Here is a 27,900-nt window from a genome sequence, read left to right on the forward strand (position 1 = left end):
GTGGGAAGGAAGGCTGAGTCCTGCCTCTTGTGTCTTACTTCTTCCAAGTTTCCAATCAGCCGGGCTGATTGGGGAAATAGTTCCGACACCAACGCCAACACGAGGAAGACATAGAACTATAAGCCAAGCTGATAATACGAGATCTTGCAAAAGGGACGCAATCATTCTAACGAATGACGTAGCGTCAGCTCAGGATGGAATTGCTTTCCTTCTGGAATAAGCTGAATCGCATTGTCCATTGCCTATTGTCCGGCGGGGGTTGTCCAGATGCATGGTCTGGAAGCGTTTGCTAATGATGATTGAGGTAACAACTTGCAAACGACCTACTTGGTTAGTAGAACTAGTAGACTTGGTAGACTTAGGTAGTAGCAAACAATAGCCAGACCAAGCAGTGGGGGAAGAGGGGGTAAGTGACAGTGGCTGGCTGCGTACAGCCCTAGTATACTTGCTTCCATTCCCCATCCTTCCAAATACCTTCAGCCACCAAGCAGCACGAGTCTGCCTCGATTGGTGTGACAGATAACGGTTGGTGTGAGCTTATCTTTTTTTTTTTTGCTTTTTCTTCTCAATCTCATAGACAATGCGTCTGACTTCTGCAGCAGCCCATTCTTTGACTCGGGGGCGGATACCCCAATTGGTCTCGAGTAAGCCCAAGGCTGAATAGCCGAGCTTTCAGGATGCAAGCGACAATAGAGATATCGAGGGCTTTAAAGCAGTCAGTCATTGCACATGCATTCCTTCCAAGGCATACTCAGTCAGTATCAATGCAAACATGGATGTAGTGTCTTTCGCATTCAACGGTCCGGTCGAGTACGACCAGACCCGACCTCTATACATTGACGCTCGAGATGCCTCGCGCAGTCTGAATGCTTATCAACTCAAGCATCTCGTGCAGACCCTGGTAGCCGGATTGAAGCGCCATGTTGAGCCCGGGGAAGCGGTCTTGGTTCACCTGGGCAACAGCGTGAGTATAGTACCAATCGACCTGTCCCTGTCCTCACAACTGCCTGTATCCATGACTGACAGCCAGACCACTCCGCCAGTTCGTCCACTCAGCCCTATTCTTCAGCATCCTCGGAGCAGGGAATGTCTACATCGGCGCCGGACCCGACAGTCCACCGCTTGAACTGGACAACGTGGTCAAGGCAGGCGAACCCAAGCTGATCATCACCACCAGCGCAACCCTCGCCACCGTGCTCGAAGTCACCTCAGCGCGAGGCATCGCAGCGAACCAAGTCTGCGTCTTCTCCGAGGACACCATCCTGAGCTTCCTCCACAGCCCCGACACCCTCACCCCAGAAAAGCCACCGATCACCCCCACGACCCCCCAACCCATCCCGCTAACCACCCTCCTAACCCACGGCACCAGCCCCTGGACCCCCCTCACCGCAACCCAGGCACACACCACGCCCGCCTCGATGTTCTGCACCAGCGGGACCAGCGGTCTCCCCAAAGCCGCGATCCTCTCGCACGCCAACATGATCACGCACCACCTCAGCAGCCACTACCCCACCCCAAACCCAACAACAAGCCGCCTAATCGCCATCCCAATGCACCACCTCTACGGCGCGGTGTGGACGCACATCTTCCCGGTCCGCTACGGCTCGCCCGTCTACAGCCTGCCGCGCTTCGAGATCCACGCCTTCCTGCAAGCCATCCACACCCACCAGATCACCAACACCTACCTCGTCCCGGCCATGGTGCACATCCTGACCCAGACCACCCTCCCCATAGAGCCCAAACTCGCCTCCCTCCGCTACTGCCTCGTCTCCGCCGCCCCCATCGACGTCCCCGCCCTCGACCGGCTGCAATCCCTGCTCACCCATCCCTCCGCCATCGTCACCCAGAACTGGGGCATGACCGAGACCGGCCTCGTGTTTCTGTCGCCGGCCACGGATACCGTCCACGACAAAGCGAGCATTGGCCGCGTGCGCGGGGACGGGGTCGAGGTGAGGCTTGTTGATCCCAGGGACCACGGGGCCGTTATTGAGGAGGACGGGAGGGCCGGGGAGATGTGGGTCCGTGGGCCGGGGATATTCCTGGGGTATAAGAATCGTACTTCAGATAGTAATGATGACAAGGAAGAAGGGGGCTGGTTTCGGACGGGGGATATGGTGTTTCGGAAGCAGGGGCTGTATTATTTGTTTGGGAGGGTGAAGGAAATTATCAAGGTTCGGGGGTGAGGTTTCTCTCTTTACCCTTGTCTTTTTCATGGCGTCGGAAGAAGGTATGCAATTGGGGCTGGGTGCTAACAAGTGTGAGTGTGAGTGTGCAGGTATTCTGTCGCCCCTGCGGAGATTGAAGATGTGCTGGTTCAGCACCCCGGCATCGACGACGCGGCTGTACTCGGGGTGCAGGCAGGTGATGGCAGTGGGACGGAAGTGCCCAGGGCGTTCGTGGTGAGGAAATCACCGGCATCATCTAAAATCACGGTTGAGGATGTCTATGACTTTGTCGCGGGCCGGCTGGCGAGGTATAAGGCGCTGGATGGGGGGGTGGTGTTTGTGAGCGAGATTCCCAGGACGGCAACGGGGAAGATTCAACGGGCCAAGTTGGGGCAGATGAATGCGCAGAGGGAGAAGATTGCGAAGCTGCTGGCGGCGAGGAAGGTTGCTGTGGAGGCTGTTGGGTAGGTAGGTAGGTGTCTGGTTTTGGTTGTCTTGTACCCAGGATTCATGGAGATCTTGTGTATCATGTCGATATCTTCCTCCGAGCCGTTCAATACTTACTATAGATGAGCTTTTCTGGGAAACTGAAAGAAAGGGGGGTCCGGGGGTTCTCCCCCGGAGACCGACCATTACGGGAATTAGATTGAGTGCTACTGGAAAGTTGGAAGTCAATACGAGGCATATTTTCAGTGGTGAACCATCGGTCTATCATCCCCGCATCGGGGTTTCATTCATATACATCATCTATGGGTATCTATGCAGCAAACATAACAACATACAACACGACTATCACTGGCTCTCATCAATGCCAGCACCACCACCCATCTCCAAACACAACTCATCCAAGCTCCGGAAACCTTCCTCAACCACCCACTTCTGTCCCTGCGCCGGATGCAGAACATAGCAACTGGCTCCCACAACCAACAGCCCAGGGGGCCTGGACCCCTCCGCCTCGAATGCAGCACTCACATGCTCCAATGTGGACCGGATCACCCGCTGATCCGTACACGAAGCCCGCTCAATGATCGCACAGGGCGTCTCCTTCGGCCAGGGCGTCCGCGTTGGCTGCGACGACTCATCTTTGTCATCACTCGCCGCTGGCAGCGTGGTCAAAGACTCCACCAACGCTGACAACCGGTGCAGCGCCATCAGAAACACCACCGTTTGGGTTGGCACGTATGTCGGCGGAGCGGGCGCGGCGCCCTTGCGACCTGTACCCGTACACACCAGCACCTGGTCTGATACTCCGCGGTGGGTGGCCGGGATGTCTGCGAAGAGCGGCGCACTCAGGGCACTTGTGATACCCGGCAGTACAATTGGCGCGTAGCCCTGGCCGCGGAAGAACTCGAATTCCTCGCCGCCCCTCCCATACAAGTAGGGGTCTCCTTGCTTGAGACGGAGGACGTGCCGGCCTCGACGGAGCGCCTCCAGCCCCATCTGCAGGAACTCTTCTTGCGCTTGGTCCGCATTACCGGGAAACTTGCGCGCGATATGCACCTCCGTCCGGCGCGGGATCAGCTCCAGGACCGGAGCAGGTACGAGTTTGTCGGCAAGGATGAGGTCGGCATTTTGGATGGCGTTGTAAGTGGCCCGGGTAAGGAGGTCCGGGTGGCCGGGGCCGGAACCAGCCAAGACAATCTTTCCTCGTCGGGCCAGACTGCTCGACTCATTCTGGCTGCTGTTGGTGGGTTGGTCTTTGCCAGCTGAATAGGCCTCAAGGATGGTCTCGATATCGGCATCCGTGATGGCGGCGAGCTTGCGGAGGGGCCAGTACTCGCAAATCTGCGAGAGCCAGCGCACGCGTCGGGTTTTGGCGGCGGAAATGTCGTCCTCGGTCACTAGGGTGTTGAATGTATGGCGCTGACCGGTGGAGTCGTCCTCGTCACCCTCGAGTGCCGTATCACACAGTCCGGCTGCGTGGTCTTCAGCCCAGAGCCGCTTCCTCACGGCGCCCAGTCTGTCAATGGCGCTTCCGAGATTCGATGGCAGCGAAGACGAGATCTCTCGCCGCAGCCGAGACGCCAGTTTACACCCGCGTCCCGACGTCGTGATGCCAATGTGTAGGGGCCCATCAGAATATGTGGATAGGAGCGTAAATGTGCAGAGCTCGGGAGCATCGGACACATTCACCGGGATCCGAAGCCGTCGACAGAGCTTGGAGATGTGTGCGCTGCGCGGGTCACTTCCGCCCAGGGTAACAAAGACTGTGTCAACCACGCGGTCGACTTCTTCCCTCCCCAGGCTGGTCAGGTCATTGTCTTGAAAATCCCGGCGAACCCACTGCACGGAACCACTCTCGATCCGCTCAAGAAGCGTATATTGCAGCCCCTCCTGCGGTTCGGGGGTGATGAGAATGGGCTTTGCGCCGGCCTCAACGCTCTTCGCACATCGAGCGGCAGCCAGCGGGTTGGCTCCAATGATCAAATGCACCTGCGACTCGACGTTGACCGCCGTCAACAACGGCGCGGGGGAGCTGGTATTTGATGCATCCCGCATGATGATTAAGTCGCCACTGCGGACAATGCAGGCTATAATGGGTGGCGTATCTTTCCAACTTCTCTCTTCTCCGATCAGTAGTTGAGAAACCTGAGCACCGGGTAAACGACGTGATTTCTTCGGATACACTCTTGAAACCTGTGACTCAGGATGGTCGATTCAATTTATGGATTCCGAGAGGGTAGAGAGTGCACCTCCGCGGAAATGTTCGACGCAGCGGATGACTAGTGACAACCTGGAGATAAGCACTGCGAATTCTCCCAATTGCCAGCAAAGTATGGTCGATAAGGCTATCTGCGATATGAATCACAACAGAAAAACACAAAATGTCCGCGGCGTCGCAGTCATTTGTCCCTGAGGATTTTATAGATTCGTCGCCCAATGCGGTTAACCTCATATTGCGTGATTGCGTGCTCGGGAATCTGGCTTAGATAAGCGGTCGGCTTACTCTGAGTTACCGGATTGGGTAGGCCTGGGCATGACCAGTTGGTGGAGTCTGAGAAGATGAAATTGATCCATGAAGTTCAGGGCCTCAGGCAGTAAGTCTTGGGAGAGAGGTGGTTCTGGTTGTCCAGTTGCTGAGTGAGGAGACCGGAGATAACCAACCACATATAATGCGTGCCATTCATCTTACTGGCGACATTTATAATAAAAATAATAAATAGAAATCCAACTGAGGACACAGGAGATCAATCCGGCGAAAACCACATTGTTCATGAGAGGACAGTAGCAAAGCTGTAAATAACACCATCCATGGTGTTCAGATGGAGGTTGCTGGACACTGTTCGGTCACGTGATGCAGCTGGGAGCTGCACGTCAGAGCTCCGAAGCCCGTCCATCCATGCTTCGAACAATCCGCCTTCATCATATCCTCCCATCCCCATCTTCTCGCCCATTTCCACGTCCTCTTTGTGTGATCATACCCAATACTCCTTAGATACCCCTTTCTTCAGATCTACAATCTCTCTACTTACAGTGACGCCTCGTCACCATGTCCGAAACCTTGTTGAAGCCGGAGAAGGACTTCTCCAAGGATGCTGACAAGCTAATCCCCGAGGCAGAGCAGCTTGCCAAGGTCGGCGCACCAGCAATCTTGAAGCTCACAAAATGCTGACTATCTATAGACTGATGTGCAAGGTGCCATTGACAAGCTTCTGGTGTTGGAGAAGCAGGCCAGACAGGTGCGACCCTCCTTGCCCCCGTCCGGCGACAAGTCCGCGTCTAACTAGCCCATCTCCAGGCTTCCGATCTGTCCACCACATCCCGAATCATCGTTACAATCGTCACAATCAGCAAGGACTCCGGCGACTGGACCCTCCTGAACGACCAAGTGCTGCTGCTCTCGAAGAAGCATGGTCAGCTCAAACAAGCTACAACGAAGATGGTACAGGTGGTGATGGGATTCCTGGACGAGACCCCCAACCTGGAGGTCAAGCTCTCAGTCATCTCCACGCTGCGGACGGTGACCGAGGGAAAGGTCAGTCGCACACCATCCTGCGCTCAAATCAAGCCAGGTTCGCTCGCTAACTGCTGCCTTGCCGCACTAGATCTTCGTCGAAGTCGAGCGCGCCCGTGTCACCCGTATCCTCTCCAACATCAAGAAGACCCAAGGCGACCTCCAGGCGGCCGCCGATATCCTCTGCGAGCTGCAGGTAGAGACGTTCGGTTCGATGAGCCGAAGAGAAAAGACAGAGTTCATCCTGGAGCAAGTGGCCCTGTGCATAGAGCGGGGTGACTGGACGCAGGCCACGATCCTCAGCCGCAAGATCAACAGGCGGTACTTCGCCCGCAAGCCGAAGAAGAGCGCCGAGGAGATCGAGAAGCTGAAGAAAGAGGCCGAGGAGCGGGAGAAGACCCGCCAGCCCGATGAGCCGCCGATGGAGGTGGACGACGATGTGACCGACCTGAAGCTGCGCTACTACGAACAACAGATCATCCTCGCCAACCACGACTACAAATACCTGGACGTGTGCAAGCACTACCGTGAGGTGTTGGATACGGACTCGGTTCAGAACAACCCCGAGCAGCTTCACGCGGTACGTTTTTGACCTCCTACATCCTTTGGGTGGTCCCTGCTAACGGTGTTTCTCCAGGTTCTTGCTCGCATCGTGTACTACATTGTCCTTTCGCCCTACGACAACGAACAGTCGGACCTCCTGCACCGGATCCAGCAGGACTCGCGCCTGTCGTCGGTGCCCGTCGAGGCCCGCCTGGTGAAGCTCTTCACCATCCACGAGCTGATGCGGTGGCCGATGGTGGCGGAGCAGTTCGGCCCGCACCTGTGCCAGACCGATGTCTTCAAGGCGCAGCCGAGCCAGTCGGCGGAAGACCAGGCCCACCGACGGTGGCAGGATCTCCGCAAGCGGGTGATCGAGCACAACGTGCGGGTGGTGGCCAAGTACTACACGCGCATCCAGATGGGCCGGTTGACGGAGCTGCTGGACCTGGCAGAGGACGAGACGGAGAAGTACATCAGCGAGCTGGTGACGTCCAAGACGATCTACGCCAAGATCGACCGTCCCGCACGGCTGGTCAACTTTTCGAAGCCGCGCGACGCGGACGACGTGCTGAACGAATGGAGCAGCGACATGAAGAGTCTGCTGGGACTGTTGGAGCGGATTGATCACCTGATCACCAAGGAGGAGATGATGGCTCGGATCCTTCCCACTCGGGGCGAGAAGGGCAAGGCTCGTTGAAATAGTGGGAAACGATGTACAACGAGAAAACCCGATGTTAGAGGATTAGGAATGGTATGACGATTATCTATAGTAGTCTCACACACACTGTCTCTCTCTTTACACACCCAACATCTATTAATCTAACCCCGTAAACAAACTCAAAACGGCAACTCCATATCATTAACATCCTCATCCATGACCCCCTTCTTCTTGCCTCCTTCCTCGGCCTCCAAAACCTCCCGAATGAACCGAACCACCGCATCCAAATACGGCCTCTGACTCGGCACAAAATGCCCGCCGGGATGGAACACGACCCTGCCCTCAACCTCCGGATCCCCCAGACACGCCTCGATCAACGCGCGACTCCGCCCCTCATCCACCACGGCATCCAACGTGCCCAGCACATGCAAGACGGGCGTCTTGATCCCGGGCTCATAGAACGCGCGATACCGCGGCCCCGGCGCGCGGAACCCACTATAGCACACCGCGAACTTCAACGGGCCCTGCTTTTTGTGCCTGTTCCCGCCACCATTTTCCCCGGCACCACTACTACCATCCGCCAACACCGCCCTCAACGCCTCGGGCACCTTGAACCCCTCCACCCCACTCCACTCCGTGCCCCTGCACGCAGTCTCGGGATCCTCAAACCCCTCAAACACCGTCAACCGCCCGGTCTCCAGCAATGACGCCACCATGGCCGCCATCGCGGCGCCCTGCGAGAACCCCACCACCGCGTCGAAGGGGCCCTCGTCCCGGATAACCTGCGCCAGCGTGGTGAGGCCTTCCTCCAATCCCGAGTACAGAGGGGGGTTGGCGGTGTTGGAGCGGCGGAACCAGCCGTAGGCCTCGGGGTCTTCGACCTCGTCGGTGGACGCGATCCCGCCTTGGGTGGTCGGGGGCTCGTAGCCCGGGATGTCGGACGCTAAAAGGCGGTGCGGGCCGGTCGGGTAGCTCGTCGTCACGGTGTAGGTTGGGCTGAGGGCTTTGGTGAGGTGCTTGATCACGGCGCGGGTTTTGGCGTGGAAGAGGGGGCCCGATTGCGTGTAGCCGTGCAGGCAGAGGAGTTTGAGGGGAGTTCCTGGGGGTGGCATTTTTGCAACTTTAGATTGGAGGGTTGGAAGAGAGGCTCCGAAGGGGCATCAGTGGAAGTTTGGAGTCTCCAAGAGAGGGAGGGATATAGTAAAAGGATGAAGAAAAGAGAGACAAATGCCTTTGATTAAGTGAGTTACTCAGTGATGCGGAGTCAGAGTAGAGAAGGATGGCGGCGATAAGATAAGAGCCCGGCGGTGCCATTGGATTTCTGCCGCTTTTTGGGGGGCGGTGATCAATTGAACAGTTTCAGCGGCCGAGTTTCACCCGTGGTAGTGATTCTGCCGCTCTGGCGGGGGCGGTATGAAAGAAACCATTTTCATCGAGCGAATTTCGCCCGTGGTCAAGGATTCTGCCACCGCAAGGCGGTAACTGAATAAACAGTTTCGCTGCCGGCCGACTTTCTCCCGTGGTAGGAATTCTGCCACCACAAGGCGGTAACAAGTTGAACAGTTTTCGACGGCCGACTTTCCCCCGTGGTCTGTATAATTCTGCCGGCTCCCTCGGAGGCGGTATGAAAAAAACCACTCTCAGCGCCGAGTTTTGTCCCGCTGTACTACAGTTCTGCCGAAGATGCGACGGCCACCGCTCCCTATTGACTGCCAACACTATGCAGATAAGGTCATCACAAGGTCTTTAATTATCATCTTCTCTTTTTTCAATGCAATGACATAATAACGAACTACCTAGGTTGACAGCGTAGCAAGAATATACTGACTACAGCTTAAGATCCTCCTTCCTGCTGCCAAAGACAGTGGCGTGTCTCCGAATCGATCCACCGTCTGTAAGCCCGAGGTATGATGCGTAGTGTATGCCCAGGAAGTCGCCAGCGGAAGTCAGGCACGCCGACTCCACGTTGTTCAACGAATAGAGTCTGCGCGATGCTAGCCACTGTACCTTTTGTTCTGGAAAGGCCTGAGTGCCAAATCTACCATTCTTCTGTGATGTACCCCCGAACATATGCTTGCCGAGGTCTTTTGCAGCGAATCGAAAAGCACATAAAATTTTCGCCGCCGGCGCAGCTTGTCGAAAGAAGGGCAAGGTCCGGCTCCAAAGGAGTCGAAGGACGGATACTGCAGGCGAAAAATAGACGCCATTCCAACATGACCCCAGGGGAAATACCTAGCTCGGTTCTCTCTGAGAAACTCCTGCACCGTATAATGAACTAGGCGACAAATGCTGCCTCTTTCATCGATGGTTACTAAGCCGGCGCATATCGAGAGGATGTACGTGGGTGCAGTAAGTGCATTATCATCGATATTGAGGTCCCCTTCCCGCACGGCCAACAGATGCTGAAGTTCCTTGACACGAAGCGGTCGCGATGCATTGACGATCCAGAGTAGCATTTTCTCGGCTAAACGAACGGCCTCCGGATTTTGACTCTTCAACTTTCCCATCGCCTCCTGGTATATCGCTCCCGAGCTTTTTGGAAGATCTCTCAGGGCTTCACGAAAACTTCGCACGTTATGCTTCGTTGCGAGGTAGCTCGCGTGGGATCGAGCATGCAAGAACCTACACGTGTCGGACAAGTCTTTCAGTAAATATCCCAAGGGCAGACAAGCAACCAAGTCACTCACTGTATGGCGCTCATTATAGGCGCAACATATACATGCTACTCCTGCATCCACACCTTCAGATTTCTGCTGAAGATGCTCAATGATAGCGCACGCGAAGACTGTCTTCCTATCCCGGGACAGTATAATGTCTGATTTGGTGTATCTTTCCAGCATAAAAAGGCATTTGAGCCCCACCACGATCAATGTTAGTGCTCCGTCTTCCGAAATTATCGTTTGCTATGCGGACTAGTCCAATGGTGGGATCCAAAACAGGACTTTATCATAGACCCATCTTCTGCAACTCAGTTCTAAATCCTAGTCTGTGGTGAGAAGACTTCTATCTTCCTGAACAGAGATGGCGCAGATCCAGCCAACCGTATAAGCTCTCGGGCTAGACATGATAGCCGATAGATAGAAAGTGACATGGCTCCAGATGGAGGAACAGAATGGGTGGAGGAAGAAGTCAGGACAGCCTGATCAGCTGCGCGAGCTGACTGACAGCATAGCCACTCTGCGCTCCGGTCTTAGCTAAGAGCCACAGAAAAGAGCCTCATAGGGACTGACGGCCATTGGGACCAACATACTGCAGATACTAAGTCTCAGATATGTCTTAAAGAAGGTTCATCATGGTGGGTGTCTTCCTTTGTGAGGGCTAATGTTCGCGGTACTGTACATCTGTCTCAGACTTGGCGGGTATGAGATAAGTGACGAGGCACTATCACTGGTAAGATTTCATGCTTCTCTATTGCATCGTATGTACTGGACCGCATATGAAGATCAGCATTACTCTCGATGGTGATAGCATGTAAGCCCAACCCAGAAGCACAATAAGTATAAGGTTGGAAGGCGAGACAAAGCCGATGAAGTAAAACATCTTCTCTCTACATATTCATACTTCCCGCATCCCGGACTGACCTTATCGATAAGCGGAACGCCAAGCGGGCAATTATGCGCTTTACCATTGTCGTCACATGCTAGACCCGAACAAGAGATCCGCTAACACAGCCTCGTGAGGTTAGAATGCGGAGAAGGTTCAATAAGGATCATGGATGTCTTACCCTCCTGAGTCTGACCTGATGTTCATCCGAGTTGACCTTATTGAGTCACCTTTGAAACTGGGGGATGTCAGAAGTTACTGTGGACAGACAAGAGTAAGTGGTTCATTGTCCTAGAGGAAGGCGTCTACGTCATTCATACAAGATACACAATGTACTCACTACAGTCCCGAGCACAAGACCAACTTCCAGACCCATCCCCGGATACTCTTGCCTAGTGTCTACACTACTGCGGGGTGTTGAGTGGAGCCGTTACAATGGTCTTATCATACTGGGGCAGGAAATATCATGCCTAGATTACGAGTGCAAAAGACCATGAACAAAACATACGATTGCTACCCGCACGGAGAAAGAGATACAGTACCACCTTGGGATAAAAAGCCTCTTCAGGTCTTGATTCCCGAACCAACGATTGTTCCGTCACGAGATAGATGTCGAATGCCGAGTGCCAAGTGTCGTATTCCCGGGTCGCATCTGCTGCTGACCATCAATCCACTTCCATAGTCGTCCCCAGTCCCTGTGGCATCCCGGCATAGCTCGTGCAATCGTGGCGGTGGTACTGCATGTCGTGCTCCGGATTGTTGGTTTTGTGAAGAATTGGCGATGTACATCCGTCAATAGAATCAACGTGGGTACATGGAAGAAATATCAAACAATCAAGTCGAAGAAGGAATTCAGATAAATGGCAATAGAAACTGAAGAAGGAATTTGTCTCTCTCGAGGACCGAATCATGGTTGTCAACTGTAGTGTCTCTTTGATTCGTAGTTGCCAGATATCCGGAACGCCCCTCTTTTGAACGTGAACAGAGAATAGGGAAGAAAAGCAAAAGTGATAAAACCGAAGAATTGCTTTTGTTTTCTGAAGTATGGAAAAAAAGATATAGGTATGGCTGGTCAAAAATTGTCTTTTTTTTCATTTCCCTTGGGCAAGGGAGGGTTCTCTGCGGGGGGGACTGCTTCTCGCACAAAAAAGGGGGGCGAGGATTCCATCTTCTATCTGAAATCTTGCTTTCCTTCAAAGAAAAAACGAGATATATTAATCCATCATCATCGAAGAACGCCACATTGCTTTCATCATCGCTCCGACCACGGGAGGTTTTTATTGCGCGCGATTATCGATACATTTACTTGCGGCGGAAAGAGCAGCCCTCAGTGAGACGGGCCTTACCACCGGTGGGCTGGCACAGGACGGTGGAGCAACCGGCGCAGACGACGACAGTCTGGGCGTGGGAGAAGACGGTGGTGATGGTGAAGCAGCCGGGGCACTTGACGTCCATGAAGAAGGAGCGGGGAGCAGGCACAAGTTGCTGTTGTTTCGCCGAATATCTTAGCCAATAGTTCGAGGTCGGAATATCAAATCCATTATTTTTTCCATTTCCATCCGGGTATCAGCATACCTTGAGCTTGTGCTTGCGGGCCTCAGCCTGAGGCGTGGGGTTGAGGAGGTCGACCGCGAGAACCTATTGATGTATCATCCTGTTAGCGAAGGTATTCCTTGACCAAGTCCGTTCGAGCAAAAAAAATTTCGATGGTTCGGCGATAAGGTGGCGGCGGCGACGTTAAGGCACTGAGGGGATAGCGACATGACAGTCGGTGCAGCCGGTGTGCATGCTGGACGTGGGGATGTGTTGCGTGTTGTATCGAGAGGGCTTTAGGATGGATAGGGACCTACCATCTTGACGAGACAAAAAGTCGATCAGCGAGGGAGGTTGAATGAGGGCGCTGATGATGATGGCCTGCTTGAGGGTGAAAGCAAAAAGGTGGACTCGTAGAGAGGGCGAGGATTGAAGGGAATTCTCGACGGCGTCACCCAGCCAGCCCGTTTGGGGGCAAAATAGGGTTGCAACCCTCTCGCTTACCCTGCCGCTTCAGGCAGCTGGGGGGCCCGGCCCGTCTGTTCACCCCGTGCCGCCCGCCCTCTCCGCCAATCGACTCGCGCTTAGCTCAGCTTTCAAGATCCTACCATATCCTTCAAGGTCCTTCGGTCATTCTCAGCTTCTATGTATACAGATGCATATCGATGTATTGGATACGGCTGAAAGATTCCGCTAATAAGAATGATATACGCTGCTTGACTCTTAACTCATGACTAAACAATGATTCAACCGGGCGACATGTACCCGACACATCCACCCCCGGCACAATACTCACGACATCATTATCCAATGGCGCACCTCCATGCATACTAAGTTGACTTCGCCACTTAACGCTCGCATACCACCGTCTCTATCATACACCGCAAGCCACTCCTCCATCGCGATATTACTTCCGTCATGCGACACCAACATGCGATACTCTAGTTCGTTTTCTTCGGGGCTCCGTTTGTGATAACCACCTCCACACGCGGTTGTGGATGCTTGATAGTCAAGCACCAGATGTCGACGTAGTCACATATCGTCGTGATGATATCATGCTGGATACGATCAGCGCCCTTCCGCCCACTGGAGGGATTGTCAATACTCACCACGAAACTACCATACACACCAATCGACAGACCCAAACACACCCACAGGAAAGCGGCCTGGCCAACCTCACCACCAAGCAAGCTCGACCAGACCCCGTACTTGTCGCCACCACTGTCGATTGTAGCCAGTGCGAGAGGCACCAGGAGCATGTTGAAGTATGGGAAACTGGTTTTGGTCAAATGCGCGATGATCATCCTGCCCACCGCGTACGCGTTGACCAGGCCAACGTACAAACAGAACGGGATGGCGTAGTTTTCCAGGATGGTCGGCTGGAGATAGAGGTAGGCCGGAACAAAGGTCCACACGGCCACCAGCGGAAGGAGGCCGAAGAGAGGCTTGATGGGGTCTTGGCCACGCTCGCTGCGAATCTTCATGACATGCACGATGCTGGAACCGGTGGCGAAGAAGAGGAGAACCGCACCATAGACCATGTACCACTGCGTAAAGGCCATTCCGTAGAGCTGGTCCGGCAGGAAGTCTGGCTTGGGGAGTCCGATGGTCTCCAGCATGGGCTGGTGCCAGAAGCTACCCCCACCCATGTATGCTGTAAACCCAAACACAACGCAGAGAGTGAGAACACCCTCAACGGGGCCGGAGATGATTCCTAGGGTCAGTACCTGGGTGTAGTACTCGTCCCAGGTCTGGACATAGAAGGTCATGGTCGCTGCTACCGTGTCAGCCTCTCAGCGGCTCATTCCCCCCTGGAGTAAAGAACATACATCCAAAAAGAGTCAGGATCGTAGCCCATGACTGGCCGAGGTTCATAGCCGCACAGAAGATCAGGACTCCCAAGGCGGTGTTGCAAGCATCGACGCCTGGGGAAAAGCACTTAGGTTCCATACTCGCTTTCATACAACCCTAGATCTTCCAACTTACTGTGATCAAACAGCTCCCCCAGAGGGCCGCTTTGCTTCGTTCGCCGCCTGCGTGGTTCCATTTAGTGTCCTGTCTACCAGTAGAAAGAAGGGCGCGAGGGGCTTTTTCATACGCTTGGATGCCATCTACACCGTCGAACGTCTGATAGAGGAACAACCCGAGGGCGCAACTGGCATAGACCCAGGAAGGACAGTCCTGGTCTAGGGTCGGGTTGTACCATAGGATGGTGATAAAGTTGACTACCACGAAGAAGAAGCCGGTCAAGGTAATCTGCCGGTCCTCCGTTATTATGTCTCGTTCCGGCTGCAGAACGATCAGGCCAGATAACTTACAGCATTAGGACTGAGGCCGTGAGAAGAGGTCGTTAGCAAGAGGCATGCAGCCGGTGAGAACAGCATCAACAACTACTTACGCCATGCTCATCGGAAAGAACTTAATGACAAAATCATTGTAGAAGGGCTTCAGGATATAACGACTGACGAGCGAGTGGTCCACTCCTGCATAGCGATACTGCCGCAGAGCGGGCAGTTCGTGCTGGCGTATGTACACCATCTTGCCTGGTAGTGCGTGCGATTGTAATGCAAGCCGGAGTTTATCCCTTCGAACTACAAGAATCGATACGGTACGTCCGATGAATCAAGTGCAGAATGCGAAAGGCCGGGTATGTCTTGTCCTTGTTATTCTTCACGCGCGGGAAAGGTAGCCTATTAGGCGGCAAATTAAGATTGATGTCAGAATGTCCAGATGTCCCGGAAGTAGGAAGGGAGAGAGGACGTCAGAATAGGAGTCAACTTCGAAAAGGGTCGGAAGTCGATTTGAAGATGAAAGATAAAATGATAAAAGAAAAGAAAAGGAAGAGGAAAGGCTAAGACAAAGGGAGGTGCCGAAGAAGGAAGAAGAATAAAAAGCAGACGATGATGTTGTTCGCTTTTCAACCATGAATTTTTCCTTGGTTGTTTTGATTTCCCAACGACCCTCTTTTTTTTTCTGCCGGCGGAAAAGATGCTTGATGCAAAGGCGGGGAGGACAGCCAGTCAACATTCAACACTTCCTTCTACGGACTGTAGTTACACTTCTCTAGGGCTGCAGACTCGCAGAGAAAGAACCTCACCGCACATCGTCGAGAGATTCGATCCCTTGGCGAAGTGGCGCACGTGCAGCTGTACCTTTGATTTGCTGGTTCAATGGTTTGATATGACTTCACTAGGATAAAGCACCATGCATCACTTATTATAGCATTCTTCCTTGTGCCGTCCGGGGCTTAGATCGTCGTCAACCGAAATGACCAATGTCCCCCCGAAGTGGGGTTGGCTAGGAAATACCACCAGTATTCCCTCTCGCCATTCGACCCGAGGTAACATTTGACACCCAACTCGACACCGTGACTCGGTCGCGTACAGAGCGGGGATGGACTCACTTACGCTAGCTCGGCTAGCACAATAAAGCGGGACCATGGGCCGCGACTTGATATTGGGCCCATCTTTGACCCTAAAGCGTTTAGGCTATCTCGACAATAATTTGACTACAAGATACGTAGAAAAGGTAGAAAATGTAATTGAAACAGGAACAAAGAGGGAACAAAGAACATAGTTTCAATATATGCTAATTTAGACACAATACACCGTGGGCACAGCGGCTGGTTAAAAGAATGTGTAGATAAAGACCAACGAGGTCAAGGACTCCCTCAGTTCCAGGATTCGTGGAAGAAAGGACAAAGCTGGGTTGCCCCACGCTCCTTCTGTCGAACCGCTCACTGGCGGTTTGGATCCTCGCCCTCTTGCCCTGTCCTGATCCATGGTGCATGGATTGCAAAGGAAGCCCGCAACCTGGGCGGTTCTGCATGCTTGGCTAGTTCGCTCGGACGGTTCTGTCTTGTGATCACCGATCCTTCTTCCCCGCAGCCTACCCAATCTCTTTAGCCGACAGGGCTCCACGGCATCGGGATCAAGATCCGGCTCTGCATGCTCTGGATCAATGGGACGGTCTTGTGCACGGTCTCCGCCCAGCCTTCAATGCCCCAGGACTGTTCGCGGCGAATCTTCCGCTCCTCCAGGTTGGCAAATTGCCAGAGATGGTGCACGGTGTTCAAATCTCCGATCTGCACAAACCAAGCACCGACTCCCTCCATGACCTCACGACGGGCGGTGAGGCCGCGACGCCAATGTGTCTCCCACTCCAAAAGATTCCCAGGGTGAAGAGTATATGAGCGAAGTTCGAACAAGCCACCGAGGCGTCGGGGAGGGGTTGTGGGCCAGAAGGAAAACTCCTGCATGAGTGACGTCTTCTTGCTCTTGATCAAGCTCTTCAGCTTCCGGTCAAAGGCTTCGAACTCGGGATGAGAGGCGATATTGTGCAAGGATGCGTGGTAACCTTCGTATCGCTGGTATTCCCAGATGTGGACTTCAATCGAGCTGTTAGTACGCAGACTGGGACCAGCATCACTAAGAACGTCGGCTATTATAATTACCAAAAGTGTCGTTGTCGCCGACTTGGGTACGCCAACTTCCGACTAGGTTGACCCTGTTCTCGGGCTCGGTCGCCATGCGAGGATACCACTGGCCAACGAGGTTGACATATTCATCGACTTTGTCGGGCTTGACATCGTGGAAGACAATGGAATGGACGTATTTGCCTCGGGCGAGCACTTGCGAGAACGACCGTTCGATGTCCTTGTCGAGCTGCTGGCCTTCCTTCGTTCCGTAGATGAGCGACGACAGCGGACCGCGTTTCGGAGACTGGCTAGATTCCAGCAGCTGTTCGTCTTCTAATTTATGATACGTAGAGAGTGAGCCCAGTGCCTTCCCAACAGGTACATCTGCAGCTTCAAGGTCGGGGCTGTTGTTACAGCTTCCATTGCTCTCGAGCGGAGCAGTGGGAGCGGTAGCGTACTCACGGAAGCGGTCACGAATTGAAGGGGATGATGCAGAGGAAGAAGCAGAAGCATCGACAGACTGACTCTCTTGCTGTTCTCTCTTCTTGCGAGACACCTCAAGGTTCTCGCGAAACTCCTTTTGCCGTGCGTTAAACTCAGCAGCCGAGTCGGGGGTGAGATCACGGATGGAAGGGGCACGGAAGGCAGCAACAGAGGAACTGAAGGGGCGAGCCAGCACCGAAGCTGGACGAACCACGCGTTGTGCGAACATGGCTTATGCTTTTACAACAAGCAGCTGCCCAAAGGCTAGAAATTCAACTGGAGACAAATAGAAGACAATGGTGGGTGAAAAGACGCTGGCAAAGGAAGGGTCAACCGTATGATCAACCCAAACACAGAGCAGTGAAAGCAACAGGGAAGGATTGTAGGAGAGGGGTTTAATAAGTAGGGAGGGGGAAGACACAGAGGCTGAGACACAAGGGGACAGGGATATATCGAGGCCAGCACGCGACAACTTAGTGACCTGACCGAATGGCTGAGAGGAAGGAGCACGGCAGGAAGTATCGCTGAGAACCAGTCGGGTAGCAAGCGTTGGAGGCCAGGATTAGCAGCAAAGAGGAACTGGTGGAATTGTCCGCGGCGGGAGCGGAGTAGAATTAATCCTGGGGATCAGGAAGATACTGGTTGGTAGAATTGGGACGGGGTAGGTGGTGGTGGTGGTGAGGGATCAAATAACACTGGTTAAAAAGGTAAGAGGCGTGGATGTGGAAGAGGAGGTGAAGAAGAAGCAGAAGAAGAAGAGCGGAGGGCGAGCTGAGAGCTGCGAGGTACCCCCGAAGTACCGTAGGTGTTTTTGGAAGCTGGGGAAAGTCGACCGTCACTACTAGTTACGGAGCAAAGTGCGGGGAAATCGGCCAGTAGTGCTGACCGTGGGTGAGATTACTTGGGTATTATTGCCAGTCATCACCTGTTCTTATATGATTACCACCAATCTTGGCCTCCAGTGAAGTAATCCATATGACCGAGTGATCCTAGGCCCTGCATCCGCTCATCCTGCCGAAAAGGATCTAGTAAAGCAGCTCTCCTGATAACGGAAGAATTGCGGATGATTCGTCACCGTCTGGACTCTGCCGCGATCTTCAGTCCAACAACGAGTATTACAATGGTTGAGACCACCATGACGAAACAAGTGGCTCCTCAAGCTCCTTCCGCCCTATCAGTCTTGACGGGTAAAACTTCATCATCTTGTCCAAAGCACCTAGCAGTACTATGAGTACTAGTTTTGAGCTATTTTGCCCCTGTCACAATTTCCATAAGCATTAAGCAGCGAATCATCGGATCAAAACAGAGCTCGATCTCAATGACGTCGACGGCAAGCGAGCGTTGCCAGACAAGCAACGGGTGTTAGGTAATCGACTCGGCCCGCCTGGTGATCCGCGCTCAACCGCTCATCCCCAATCTGGATTAGTGATAGTGAGCTGCTCTGGCTTCCGCAGCCCCTCCACTTGCGCTCCTCCATTCTCAGCTGCTCTTGATCGGTTTACAGGTTATACTGAGAGTCACGTATCACCTACAATACAGGCAGGGCTTCGGAATAAGTTACATCTACAATCACCACCATGGCAGACCCCAACAACCCTCCCCTGTCGTACGAGGCGTCCGCCTCGACCTGCCACCCGCATGTCGCCAGCACCTTGCCTACGGAGGTGGTCTCCAGCCTCAAGAACTCGCGCTTTGTAAGTCCTTGCTAGCTGTCTACTCAGACTCACGGGTTACTCTCTAATCCCTCACTAGCTTCATCTTGCAACCACCGATGGCATGACCCCCCACATCTCCCTCATGTCATACACCTACCTACCATCCACTCCGTTCGACCCATACCCCACGATTATCATGACCACCAACCCATCGTCTCGCAAGACCAACCAGATTCTGACAAATCCTCGTGTCTCCCTTCTGGTCCACGACTGGGTCTCCCACCGTCCTCCTACGCGCGCACCCCACCCCGGGGGTGACCGAGAGGGCTCTCCGCCACCCGCAGCCACCCGCTCATCCTTGGCTAGCCTACTGCTGAACTTGAACACGAGTGCGCTGTCGAGCATCTCCACGACAATTGCCGGTACTGCCCGGGTCCTGGAGCCCGGTTCGGAGGAGGAGGAATGGTGCAAGACACAGCACTTGGAGAACAACACTTTCGAGGAGGAGATCGGCACGTTCGGACAGCAGCTCCAACAACAGCCGGGAGCCAGAAGGCCGAGCATCTCGATTGACAGTGACGTGCGGGTAGTGACTGTGCAGGTGCGGGAGGGACGTATTGCGGACTGGAAGGGAGGGGTGCGTGATTGGCAGTTGGTTCGTGAGGGCGAGTCGCAGGAGACCTTGATCAATGGAGTTGCGCCTGCATGATTTCGAGTTGCAGTCCTTTCTTTCTCAATGTTTCCACCAATTCAAACCCCGCATTGTCTACTCTGTCCAACCCATATCTTGTCCATATCAGTGGCTTGGAGGAACATATGTCCAAAAGTCCAGTGACTATATCTGCGTATTATCAAACCCAACATGTCTACACAGTGATTTTAGCTTTCAAGCCCATCAGCATAGTCCAGAGATCTCAATCGAGGTGGTCATCTCTAAAATAAGGTAGCTGCCATCACATGATCTTCCGGCCAGCAAGCGGCGGCAAAGTTAACTCTCCCACCGACTCCGTCCCAAACCTAGTTTCCCGCGGTGACGTCCATCCATCAATGCGCTCGAATCTTCTCCGCCCGCGAAAACCATCATCTCCAGCTCCTCTCCTCCAACTTTGAAAGCCCTTAATCACAAGCCAATTGCCCTTCTCCCCAAACATCAATGCTATGAAAAACTCCTCCCGCACCCTCTAAACAACATACACCCAACCGCCAAACCCACACACCATCATCCCCCAAAGCAAAATCCAAAATGCGCCTCGCCCACATCCACTACCCGGACCTAACCTCCTTCACGCGCATCTCCCACCTCCAACAAACCCTGACCACGCGCCTGCTCACGCACAAGAAACTGCTCTCCTCGGCGAACGACACCACCACGCCCCCGCCCCCGCCCCCGGACCCAACAATCATCACCTTCACCCCGCACCCGGTCTACACGACCGGCCGCCGCGACCTCCCGCCCTCGAACACCAGTCCGCGCGACACGACCACCACCGCCGGCGCTGCACCCTCCAGCACAAAAGAACCCCAACCCCAACCCCAACCCCACAACACGCTCTCCCTTTCCCTCCCTCCACCCCTCGAACAAATCCGCCCCCTCCTCATCCCGCCAACGCCCTACCCCACCCCCCCATCCTTCCCGAGATCGCCGGGCTCGCCCGAGAAAGCAGAATACCACCCCACCCTCCGCGGCGGCCAGACGACCTACCATGGCCCGGGCCAGATGGTCGCGTACACGATCCTCGACCTGCGGCGCCTGGGGCTGACCCCGCGCTGCCACATCCGATTGCTGGAGAACAGCGTGATCGACGTGCTGGCCTCATACGGGGTGCGGGGCCTGGTGACGGAGGATCCGGGCGTGTGGGTGCATCCCCCTGCGCCGCTGCCCGGTCAACAGCGGCACAACACCGGCACCGATGACGCACAGCTACCCCACAAGATCACGGCGGTCGGGGTGCATCTGCGGCGGAATATCAGTAGCTTCGGGATCGGGTTCAATGTCACCCAGGAGCCCATGTGGTGGTTCCGGCAGATCGTGGCGTGTGGGCTGGAGGGCCGCGAGGCGACGAGCCTGGCGGGCGTCGGGGTGCGGACGGACATCCCGACGGTGGCGGGCCGGTTTGTCGAGGCGTTTGTGCGGCGCGTGAATCGGGATTTTGCGGTCCAGGGCGGGAAAGGGAAGGGGGAGGGGATTGAGGAGGTGTATACTGTTGCGGAGGAGGATTTGTTGAGGGAATAAATCAAATAAAAAGTAACCATGGGGTATGGCCTTGGGTTGGGGAGTTATCCAAGGGATATTAGATTAGACACGGTATTAATACTCGTACTCATAGGTTGTTTTCTCGATCTATGCTTAGGACGATGGATGATATAGATATAATGATGTAGATATCTGCCTTGAACATCTCTTGCACGCTTTCCGGAACAGAAAGCTTCGGGGTCACGCAACCATGACAGTAAGTGTACACGATTAATATGAGGACGATGTGACAGAGAGAGAAAGAAGTATATATAGGGAAAACAGACATAGGGCGATCAAATGCAAAGTACGACAGGCTGAATTTGCGGCGAAACAAGGTCTTTCGAAGGTTCAAGCAAGATCCTCCCGAACTGCAGGCACGTATCCAGGGCAACTGATCCAGGTCGGTTTTTGTCGAACCATAGAGGGGAATATTGAGAACGGGTATAATAATAGAGCAGAAAAAAGCAAAGAGCGACCGAGACCCAGCAGGTCTACAGAATGATACACCGATCCCCGGAGCCGTTCGACCCCTGAGTTTTCACCTCCAGGGCCACCTTGGCTGCTTCGTAGAAAGTCTCCATGATGCCACGGTTCTGCACGGCGGAGCATTCTGCAGGTCATATGTCAGCAAGGCATGAACCGCCGCAGGGGCGCACAAAACAAAAAGACTCCGTACCCAGGTATTTGACGGCACCAATCTCTTTGGCCTTCGCAAGGCCCTCTTCGTAGGCGATGGCGTTGGGGTTGTCGTTCAGGAACTCGTCCTTTCTCAGGTCACATTTCAGTGCCGTGAGGACCAGCTTCACGCTGGGGCAGTTCTCGGAGATTTCCTCGATCCATTTGCTGGCCACGTTCTCGAACGAATCGCGACTGTCGACCTAGTACGGGGTCAAAATCGCAACACAGAGCCGTTCGCATCGGTCCTCCTTACGCTAAAGCAGAGCATGATCACATGCGTATCCTCGTATGATAGCGCGCGCAGTCGGTCGAACTCTTCCTGGCCGGCGGTATCCCAGAGCGACAGTTCCATATGTACATTGTCGACGAAGATGTCTGTTGGCGAGAGAATGAGTATATAGGAGTAGCCAAGGCCGATATCGGGCGGGGAGGTAGCTACCATGTACATAGTTCTCTAATTTCCAACAACACGTTAGCAAGCATATCATCTCAAGGGAGGAACAGCCAATGCGTACCGAAGACGGTGGGTTCACTATGCAGTCAATGCTGCGGTCAACAAATCAATCGCAAACAAGCGTAAGCGCAAAGCAGGTGTCTCACTAGACCGTGGGGAAATATCTAAAGTGGGAGGATGTTAGTTCGGTTTGGAGAAAACAGGGGGGCTGATCAGATGGCCAAACCCTCTCGTGAAAACATTCAAAGCCGAGGTCTTTCCGCAAGCACCGTCTCCTCTTATCTAGGAAGTCAGCTCTTCAAATTCCCAGCTGGCCGACCGATAAGTTATAGATTGCACTGACAAGAGCACCATCTTCCGGCGCACAACTTTCTGACGCCCACAGAGACTCATTGTGATGGTGAAAGTGAAATGGGGTGTTGGTGGAGGAATCGCAGGAGGAAGAAGGGTCGAAGGGTCCCAACGAAGATAAGGGAGGGAAGGGGGGGGTGGAGGAGAGAGGATGGGAGAGAGGAGAGGGGGGGAGGTTCTAGATCGGGGAACGGGGTTCGACAGCAGCGAGCGGGCGGAGATTTGGTATATGAACGGATGTAAGGTTGTTTGCGTCTGGGTCAGAAGGAAATTATTATCCTATCCTAGGCAGACGAAACTTGAATAATAGGAAATGATGAGGTTTCACGAGGTAGTTGTGACGAGAGTCTTGGTTAGAACCGAACACGAAGCAGAAGATAGTGAGTGAAGAGGAAGAATTACTTAGTAACTGATTATTGACGGGGCGCGAGTCATGGCTGGGCGGCGGAGTTGCAGTGCAGCAGCAGATGTCATCGGAGGCTCCACGAATGAGCCGATCTTCATCTGCCAACTACGCAGTACCGCTGGAATTCTTCAATGTGGCGGCGAGAATATGATATGGTGGCCGTTGCTGCAGCTCTGAAGCATGTCGATCATGAGTTCCTTCAGGCCGTTTGTCTCCTTTTCACCTGTTGGTGTTGATTCCAGTCTACATGGACTTTGGTGGTCAATTGCTTTTGTTTGAGATAACTACATCATGCCTAGACTGTGAGCTGTACAGTACAGTGCTCTATGTAAGAGTATCATGTTTCCCGGGATCATAACTAGTTGACAAGAAAAAGCCTGCGCAATCAGTATGGAGTCTGTCTCAGACTGATTATCGCATGCTGATCGTGTCCACTTGGAAGTATTTTTCTGGGTTAGTAGTCAAGATTGACCACTTGTATATATAATCTGGTCAAATATGCGGAATAGGCCTCCATGAACTCGTACTCAGAGACAAGGCCGGGATGTGTCACTGGTGGCCTTGTCATGCATAGCCACCTAGTAGAATTAAAAGTAGCAGCCTGCTCAACCGTTGGTGCAACACTCAAGAAACTGTTGTGTTCAGCTCCGTGCAGTGGACTGGTGAAGGTGTCCAGTGACTGGAAGTTGACTCCAAATTGGAAGGCGGGGAAGGCAGCAAACCGACCTCTCCGATAGGCGCGGACCGCACCTCCATCGTTGGCTCCATTGGTTCCATCCATTTATCTCATTCCTCTCTCACTTCGTCACGGGTCAACCACTGCATCTCCCATCCCTTCTCCTTAATGCTTTAATCACCTATTCCTATTACTTTTTGTTTTTTTTCTTTAGCGAACTTTCCTTCTACATCTTACTCTCTCAAAATGTCGGACGACGATGATTTCATGCAAGATTCTGGTGACGAGGAGTACGTGCCAGTATTCAACCTGCCGTCGCACCTGGCTGACCGACTCTTAGATATGACTTTGAATACGAAGATGAAGACGAGGACGAGTCGGGCGACGTCGGGATCGAGAACAAATACTATAACGCGAAACAAGTGAAGATAGACAATCCGGAGGAGGCGATCGACGAGTTCCTAGGAGTGCCGGCACTGGAGCAAGATAAAGGCGACTGGTAAGGCCGACATCGAACCAAACAGGTCCAGTCGAGAAAAATAACGAAGCCATGCGCAGGGGATTCAAGGGGCTGAAGCAAGCCATCAAGTTGGAATTCAAGCTCGGACGATACAGTGATGTAATTCCCCTTCACTCACCCTACGTGCGATCAATACTGACTGCTCAGGCGGTTGAACACTACAGGGAACTGCTCACCTACGTCAAGTCGGCCGTCACCCGGAATTACTCGGAGAAATCAATCAACAACATGCTGGATTACATTGAGAAGGGCTCCGACGACGAAAGGGCATACCAGTGCATGGAGGAATTTTACTCCTTGACGCTGCGATCGTTCCAGAACACGAACAACGAGCGATTATGGTTGAAGACCAACATCAAACTAGCCCGACTGTGGCTCGAGCGCAAGGACTATAGCCAGCTGAGAAAAAAGGTACGGGAGCTGCACCGGGCGTGTCAGCGGGAGGACGGGAGCGACGACCCCAGCAAAGGCACCTACCTCCTCGAACTCTACGCACTGGAGATCCAGATGTATGCCGAGACCAAGAACAACAAGCGGCTGAAGGCACTCTACCAAAAGGCTCTACGCGTTAGGTCGGCTGTGCCGCATCCGAAGATCATGGGCATCATCCGAGAGTGCGGCGGAAAGATGCACATGAGCGAGGAGAACTGGAAGGAGGCACAGAGCGACTTCTTCGAGTCATTCCGGAATTACGACGAGGCGGGCTCCATGCAGCGCATCCAGGTGCTCAAGTACCTTGTGCTGACGACGATGCTCATGAAATCGGACATCAATCCATTCGACTCCCAGGAAACGCAACCCTACAAGAACGATCCGCGTATCGCTGCCATGACCGATCTCGTTGACGCATATCAACGGGATGACATTCGCGCCTACGAGGATATCCTCAGTAAGAACGCCGACGTGTTGGCCGACCCGTTCATCGCGGAGAACATCGACGAAGTTAGCCGGAACATGCGCGTCCGCGCGGTGCAGAAGCTGACCGCCCCGTACAAGCGGTTCACGCTCAAGTTCATCACAAAGCACATACGTATCACTGAGCCGGAGGCTCAGGATATCGTGAGCTACCTCATTCTGTACGGGAAAATGAAGGCCAAAATCGACCAGGAGCACGGGACAGTGGAGGTGGAGGCTGATTCCCCCGCGTACCTCGAGCGAGTTCGGCAGCTGAAAGAATGCTATATACTGATGCGCAAGAGCTGGACGCATTTGTTGAACGATGGCGAAGGCTTCAAGGACGATGGTGGTCAGCTCGTTCTCCAGGGGATGCGAGTAACCGGAGGCGGGCCTCTGTTCCAGTCGGATGATCCGTTGGCTCCAAATCGTCCTCGCCGTCGAGGGCGGGGTGGAGCAGGAGCCGGCTTGAGGGGCAATGCTGGAGCTCAGCACCATAGGTTGGAGGGGCTTTGATATGCAGGTGTTTCGGATACTTACATGTACTGTATTACACTGCATATCCTTAGAAGAAGCGATCGCGAGCGTGCTGAGGGCGTGCTGAGGGGGTACAGTACAAAGTACGTAGTTTTCCCCATGATTGCTGAATTGCTGTCTTGCCTGCTTGCTAGGTAGCTTACTAGCTTGTTCCCTGCCTGTCTGTTTGGCTGCTAGCTAGTAGCTAGGTAGGTAGCACCTACCTAGTACTCACCCCGGATTTCCGCGGGTGATACTTCCACTCCCATCCCCCCCGGTCCCAGGGCCAGTTGATCCCCGTCCACCCGGTCCGGTCCCCTGCCCCCCCAACTCAATCCAAAAGGCCAATGCAGACGGGACAATCCCTCCTATCCCAGTCCACCGAAAGATTTCCCCGATCCCAGTCACGTCGACCGGAAAAATGAGAGAAGCCCCCCCCCCGAGTCCCCAACCCCCAAAATCGTCCAAGAGTTGCAATTAGAATCATCTGGTTCCGGGTTCAGGTTCAAGTCCAGGTTCAGGCCTTAGGCTCAAGTTCAAAGACCACCCCCGCTGTAGCAAGGAACCCCCATGCACCAGAGGAGCACAGGACAGCACCAGCACCGGGCACCAGCACAGCCCAGCCCAGCCCAGCCCAGCACAGCACAGCACAGCACACACATACGACCTGCATCGCATAGCTAGATAGATGTCAGACCACACCCCGCCGCCAGCACTCCCACCCACAAGACCCATCCACTTCTGCATACCAAATACCCCGACTCGGTAGCTTTTGCGTGTCGACACTAACTAGGTAACTGAAGTGATTGGAAGCTAGGGAAAGCTACAGTACTCCCTAGACTAGTAGGTAGGCTAGGAGAGCTGCTGCACGGGGCACCTGCGGTGGAAAGCAAACTGCAGGAACAAAGGTTACATGTACATAGGTACAGCACATAGGTTAGAGGTCGTGGACTGATGTACATACATCCATATGGTACTGTACAAGGTACTTGGGGCCAGATCGCAAGTACAGTACAGTATTCCATGCGATGCGCTGATTAGATATGTAGTCTCATTGAGATCCTACGGTTCTAAATCCGCGTGAGAAGCCTGGTAGTAGTTATATTACCCCTTGATCTTAGACGAAGTACCTGTACTGTAGTGTACTGTTCTGCGTATACTCTACACGACGAGAACCCCCAGACACAGGGGTATGACCGGCAAAAGAAGCTCATCAGACTAACACTCCCACCGTACCTGGGAGGTGTGGTATAAGCCGAATCCATCGTAGTCACATCACATAATTGACACAATTAAGTTATCCCCGGGGATGGGGACTCGGCACCACAAGCCACCCACCAAACCAACCACCCATGGCGTAAGCAGGAGGAGGTACGGCGTACAGTACTTTCATACCACTCCAGCCACCGTGCTCAATACCTCGTGTCAGGGTCTCATCACCTCACCTCCCAGGGCCCAGGGATGTGGATGGATGAGCGGCGGGGGCAAAAGGTACGAAATGGATAGCTGCATCATTATTGCGTTTGGTAACATCCATTGAGTACAGCAAACCCCATGTCCAAATATTGCGAGATTTTAGACGCAGGAGATCAAAGACCCCAAAAGTGTCTAGACCTTCATCCATGACTCAAGAGAAAACCAGACCCAGACTGACAGGGGGAACGGACGGATGATAACTTACTGTTCTAGCTCCGTCCTTCGCCTGGGATTCCGATCCTCCCCCGGCGCTATTTCACTATTATCCCGAGGGAAACCCCGAGGCAACTATCTACTGTATATGCAGTTTGCTTTTCTCAGGGATTTTGGGTTTCGGTTCTGCTACACCGCACAAACATTTGCCATTGCTTTGTTTGGATATGGGGCGCTGCGCTGGGGTGGTGTCCTGGTAGTTGGGGTGGGTGGTGGGGTGGGGGGGTTCATTTGTTTGGGCTTCGTTTACCTACGGTACCTAGTTTCTTTGTTTGGGCTTTAATCTCAGGTAGTTTTGTGTGTGTTTGTATGCTTGTTGTGGGGCTTGATTGAAGAGTCAATGGGGATCGATAATAGTGATTGTTTGGGTTGAAGGGTTCGATACTTTGTTGTAGCTTAACTTCGGTAAGGATACCTCGTCGTCAAGGGTGCAATTGTGTATACCCCGGTAGTATGTCTTTCTTTTATCCCTATTTCTCATGCAGATATTTCCACTCAAAAGTCAAGACATCAGTTGTGGTTCACTAG

General features: G+C 53.6%; 11 protein-coding genes across 11 annotated transcripts; 5 read left to right on the top strand and 6 right to left on the bottom strand.

Moving 5' to 3' along the window:
* Positions 1-772: 772 nt before the first annotated feature.
* Positions 773-2,774, top strand: BO72DRAFT_430252 (adenylate-forming enzyme AfeA; the record flags this gene model as incomplete). The annotated part of the gene is made up of 3 exons (XM_040943102.1): positions 773-964; positions 1,044-2,179; positions 2,276-2,774. The coding sequence occupies 3 exons, from the start codon at positions 773-775 to the stop codon at positions 2,631-2,633; spliced, it is 1,686 nt and encodes a 561-aa protein (XP_040800653.1). The 3' UTR covers positions 2,634-2,774.
* Positions 2,775-2,957: 183 nt separating this feature from the next.
* On the bottom strand, positions 2,958-4,664 carry BO72DRAFT_379526 (putative siroheme synthase; the record flags this gene model as incomplete). Its single annotated transcript, XM_040941349.1, has 1 exon — positions 2,958-4,664. The coding sequence occupies one exon, from the start codon at positions 4,662-4,664 to the stop codon at positions 2,958-2,960; it is 1,707 nt and encodes a 568-aa protein (XP_040800654.1).
* An 851-nt stretch (positions 4,665-5,515) lies between these two features.
* On the top strand, positions 5,516-7,438 carry BO72DRAFT_528258 (proteasome regulatory particle lid subunit RPN5). Its single transcript, XM_040950169.1, has 5 exons — positions 5,516-5,739; positions 5,789-5,845; positions 5,905-6,141; positions 6,212-6,700; positions 6,758-7,438. The coding sequence occupies exons 1-5, from the start codon at positions 5,656-5,658 to the stop codon at positions 7,358-7,360; spliced, it is 1,470 nt and encodes a 489-aa protein (XP_040800655.1). The 5' UTR covers positions 5,516-5,655; the 3' UTR covers positions 7,361-7,438.
* BO72DRAFT_448615 (alpha/beta hydrolase) lies at positions 7,421-8,610 on the bottom strand. The gene has a single exon (XM_040944828.1). It carries the CDS (start codon positions 8,431-8,433, stop codon positions 7,501-7,503), a length of 933 nt encoding a protein of 310 aa, XP_040800656.1. The 5' UTR covers positions 8,434-8,610; the 3' UTR covers positions 7,421-7,500.
* Positions 8,611-12,166: 3,556 nt separating this feature from the next.
* BO72DRAFT_469044 (40S ribosomal protein eS27) lies at positions 12,167-12,717 on the bottom strand (the record flags this gene model as incomplete). Its single annotated transcript, XM_040946938.1, has 3 exons — positions 12,167-12,349; positions 12,440-12,502; positions 12,715-12,717. 3 exons carry the CDS (start codon positions 12,715-12,717, stop codon positions 12,167-12,169), a joined length of 249 nt encoding a protein of 82 aa, XP_040800657.1.
* A 499-nt stretch (positions 12,718-13,216) lies between these two features.
* On the bottom strand, positions 13,217-15,160 carry BO72DRAFT_124894 (aminoalcoholphosphotransferase). The gene is made up of 7 exons (XM_040939044.1): positions 14,796-15,160; positions 14,716-14,725; positions 14,496-14,653; positions 14,384-14,430; positions 14,227-14,322; positions 13,507-14,171; positions 13,217-13,455 (listed from the first exon to the last, which is right to left on the bottom strand). The coding sequence occupies exons 1-7, from the start codon at positions 14,933-14,935 to the stop codon at positions 13,339-13,341; spliced, it is 1,233 nt and encodes a 410-aa protein (XP_040800658.1). The 5' UTR covers positions 14,936-15,160; the 3' UTR covers positions 13,217-13,338.
* Positions 15,161-16,067: 907 nt separating this feature from the next.
* BO72DRAFT_124925 (NIPSNAP family protein) lies at positions 16,068-17,761 on the bottom strand. Its single transcript, XM_040939045.1, has 2 exons — positions 16,851-17,761; positions 16,068-16,783 (listed from the first exon to the last, which is right to left on the bottom strand). Exons 1-2 carry the CDS (start codon positions 17,524-17,526, stop codon positions 16,299-16,301), a joined length of 1,161 nt encoding a protein of 386 aa, XP_040800659.1. The 5' UTR covers positions 17,527-17,761; the 3' UTR covers positions 16,068-16,298.
* A 1,040-nt stretch (positions 17,762-18,801) lies between these two features.
* BO72DRAFT_448619 (pyridoxamine 5'-phosphate oxidase family protein) lies at positions 18,802-19,825 on the top strand. Its single transcript, XM_040944829.1, has 2 exons — positions 18,802-18,991; positions 19,050-19,825. Exons 1-2 carry the CDS (start codon positions 18,875-18,877, stop codon positions 19,659-19,661), a joined length of 729 nt encoding a protein of 242 aa, XP_040800660.1. The 5' UTR covers positions 18,802-18,874; the 3' UTR covers positions 19,662-19,825.
* A 184-nt stretch (positions 19,826-20,009) lies between these two features.
* On the top strand, positions 20,010-21,339 carry BO72DRAFT_448620 (lipoyl(octanoyl) transferase LIP2). The gene has a single exon (XM_040944830.1). It carries the CDS (start codon positions 20,196-20,198, stop codon positions 21,183-21,185), a length of 990 nt encoding a protein of 329 aa, XP_040800661.1. The 5' UTR covers positions 20,010-20,195; the 3' UTR covers positions 21,186-21,339.
* On the bottom strand, positions 21,331-23,052 carry rho3 (Rho family GTPase RHO3). Its single transcript, XM_040942283.1, has 8 exons — positions 22,664-23,052; positions 22,547-22,597; positions 22,467-22,484; positions 22,382-22,398; positions 22,306-22,320; positions 22,120-22,241; positions 21,865-22,066; positions 21,331-21,798 (listed from the first exon to the last, which is right to left on the bottom strand). Exons 1-8 carry the CDS (start codon positions 22,711-22,713, stop codon positions 21,680-21,682), a joined length of 594 nt encoding a protein of 197 aa, XP_040800662.1. The 5' UTR covers positions 22,714-23,052; the 3' UTR covers positions 21,331-21,679.
* A 684-nt stretch (positions 23,053-23,736) lies between these two features.
* BO72DRAFT_528265 (putative COP9 signalosome subunit 2 (CsnB)) lies at positions 23,737-26,107 on the top strand. The gene is made up of 4 exons (XM_040950170.1): positions 23,737-24,043; positions 24,094-24,252; positions 24,312-24,372; positions 24,421-26,107. Exons 1-4 carry the CDS (start codon positions 24,000-24,002, stop codon positions 25,681-25,683), a joined length of 1,527 nt encoding a protein of 508 aa, XP_040800663.1. The 5' UTR covers positions 23,737-23,999; the 3' UTR covers positions 25,684-26,107.
* The last annotated feature ends 1,793 nt before the right edge of the window (positions 26,108-27,900 follow it).

This window comes from Aspergillus fijiensis (genome assembly GCF_003184825.1).
Source record: "Aspergillus fijiensis CBS 313.89 unplaced genomic scaffold BO72scaffold_27, whole genome shotgun sequence".
NCBI lineage: Eukaryota > Fungi > Ascomycota > Eurotiomycetes > Eurotiales > Aspergillaceae > Aspergillus > Aspergillus fijiensis.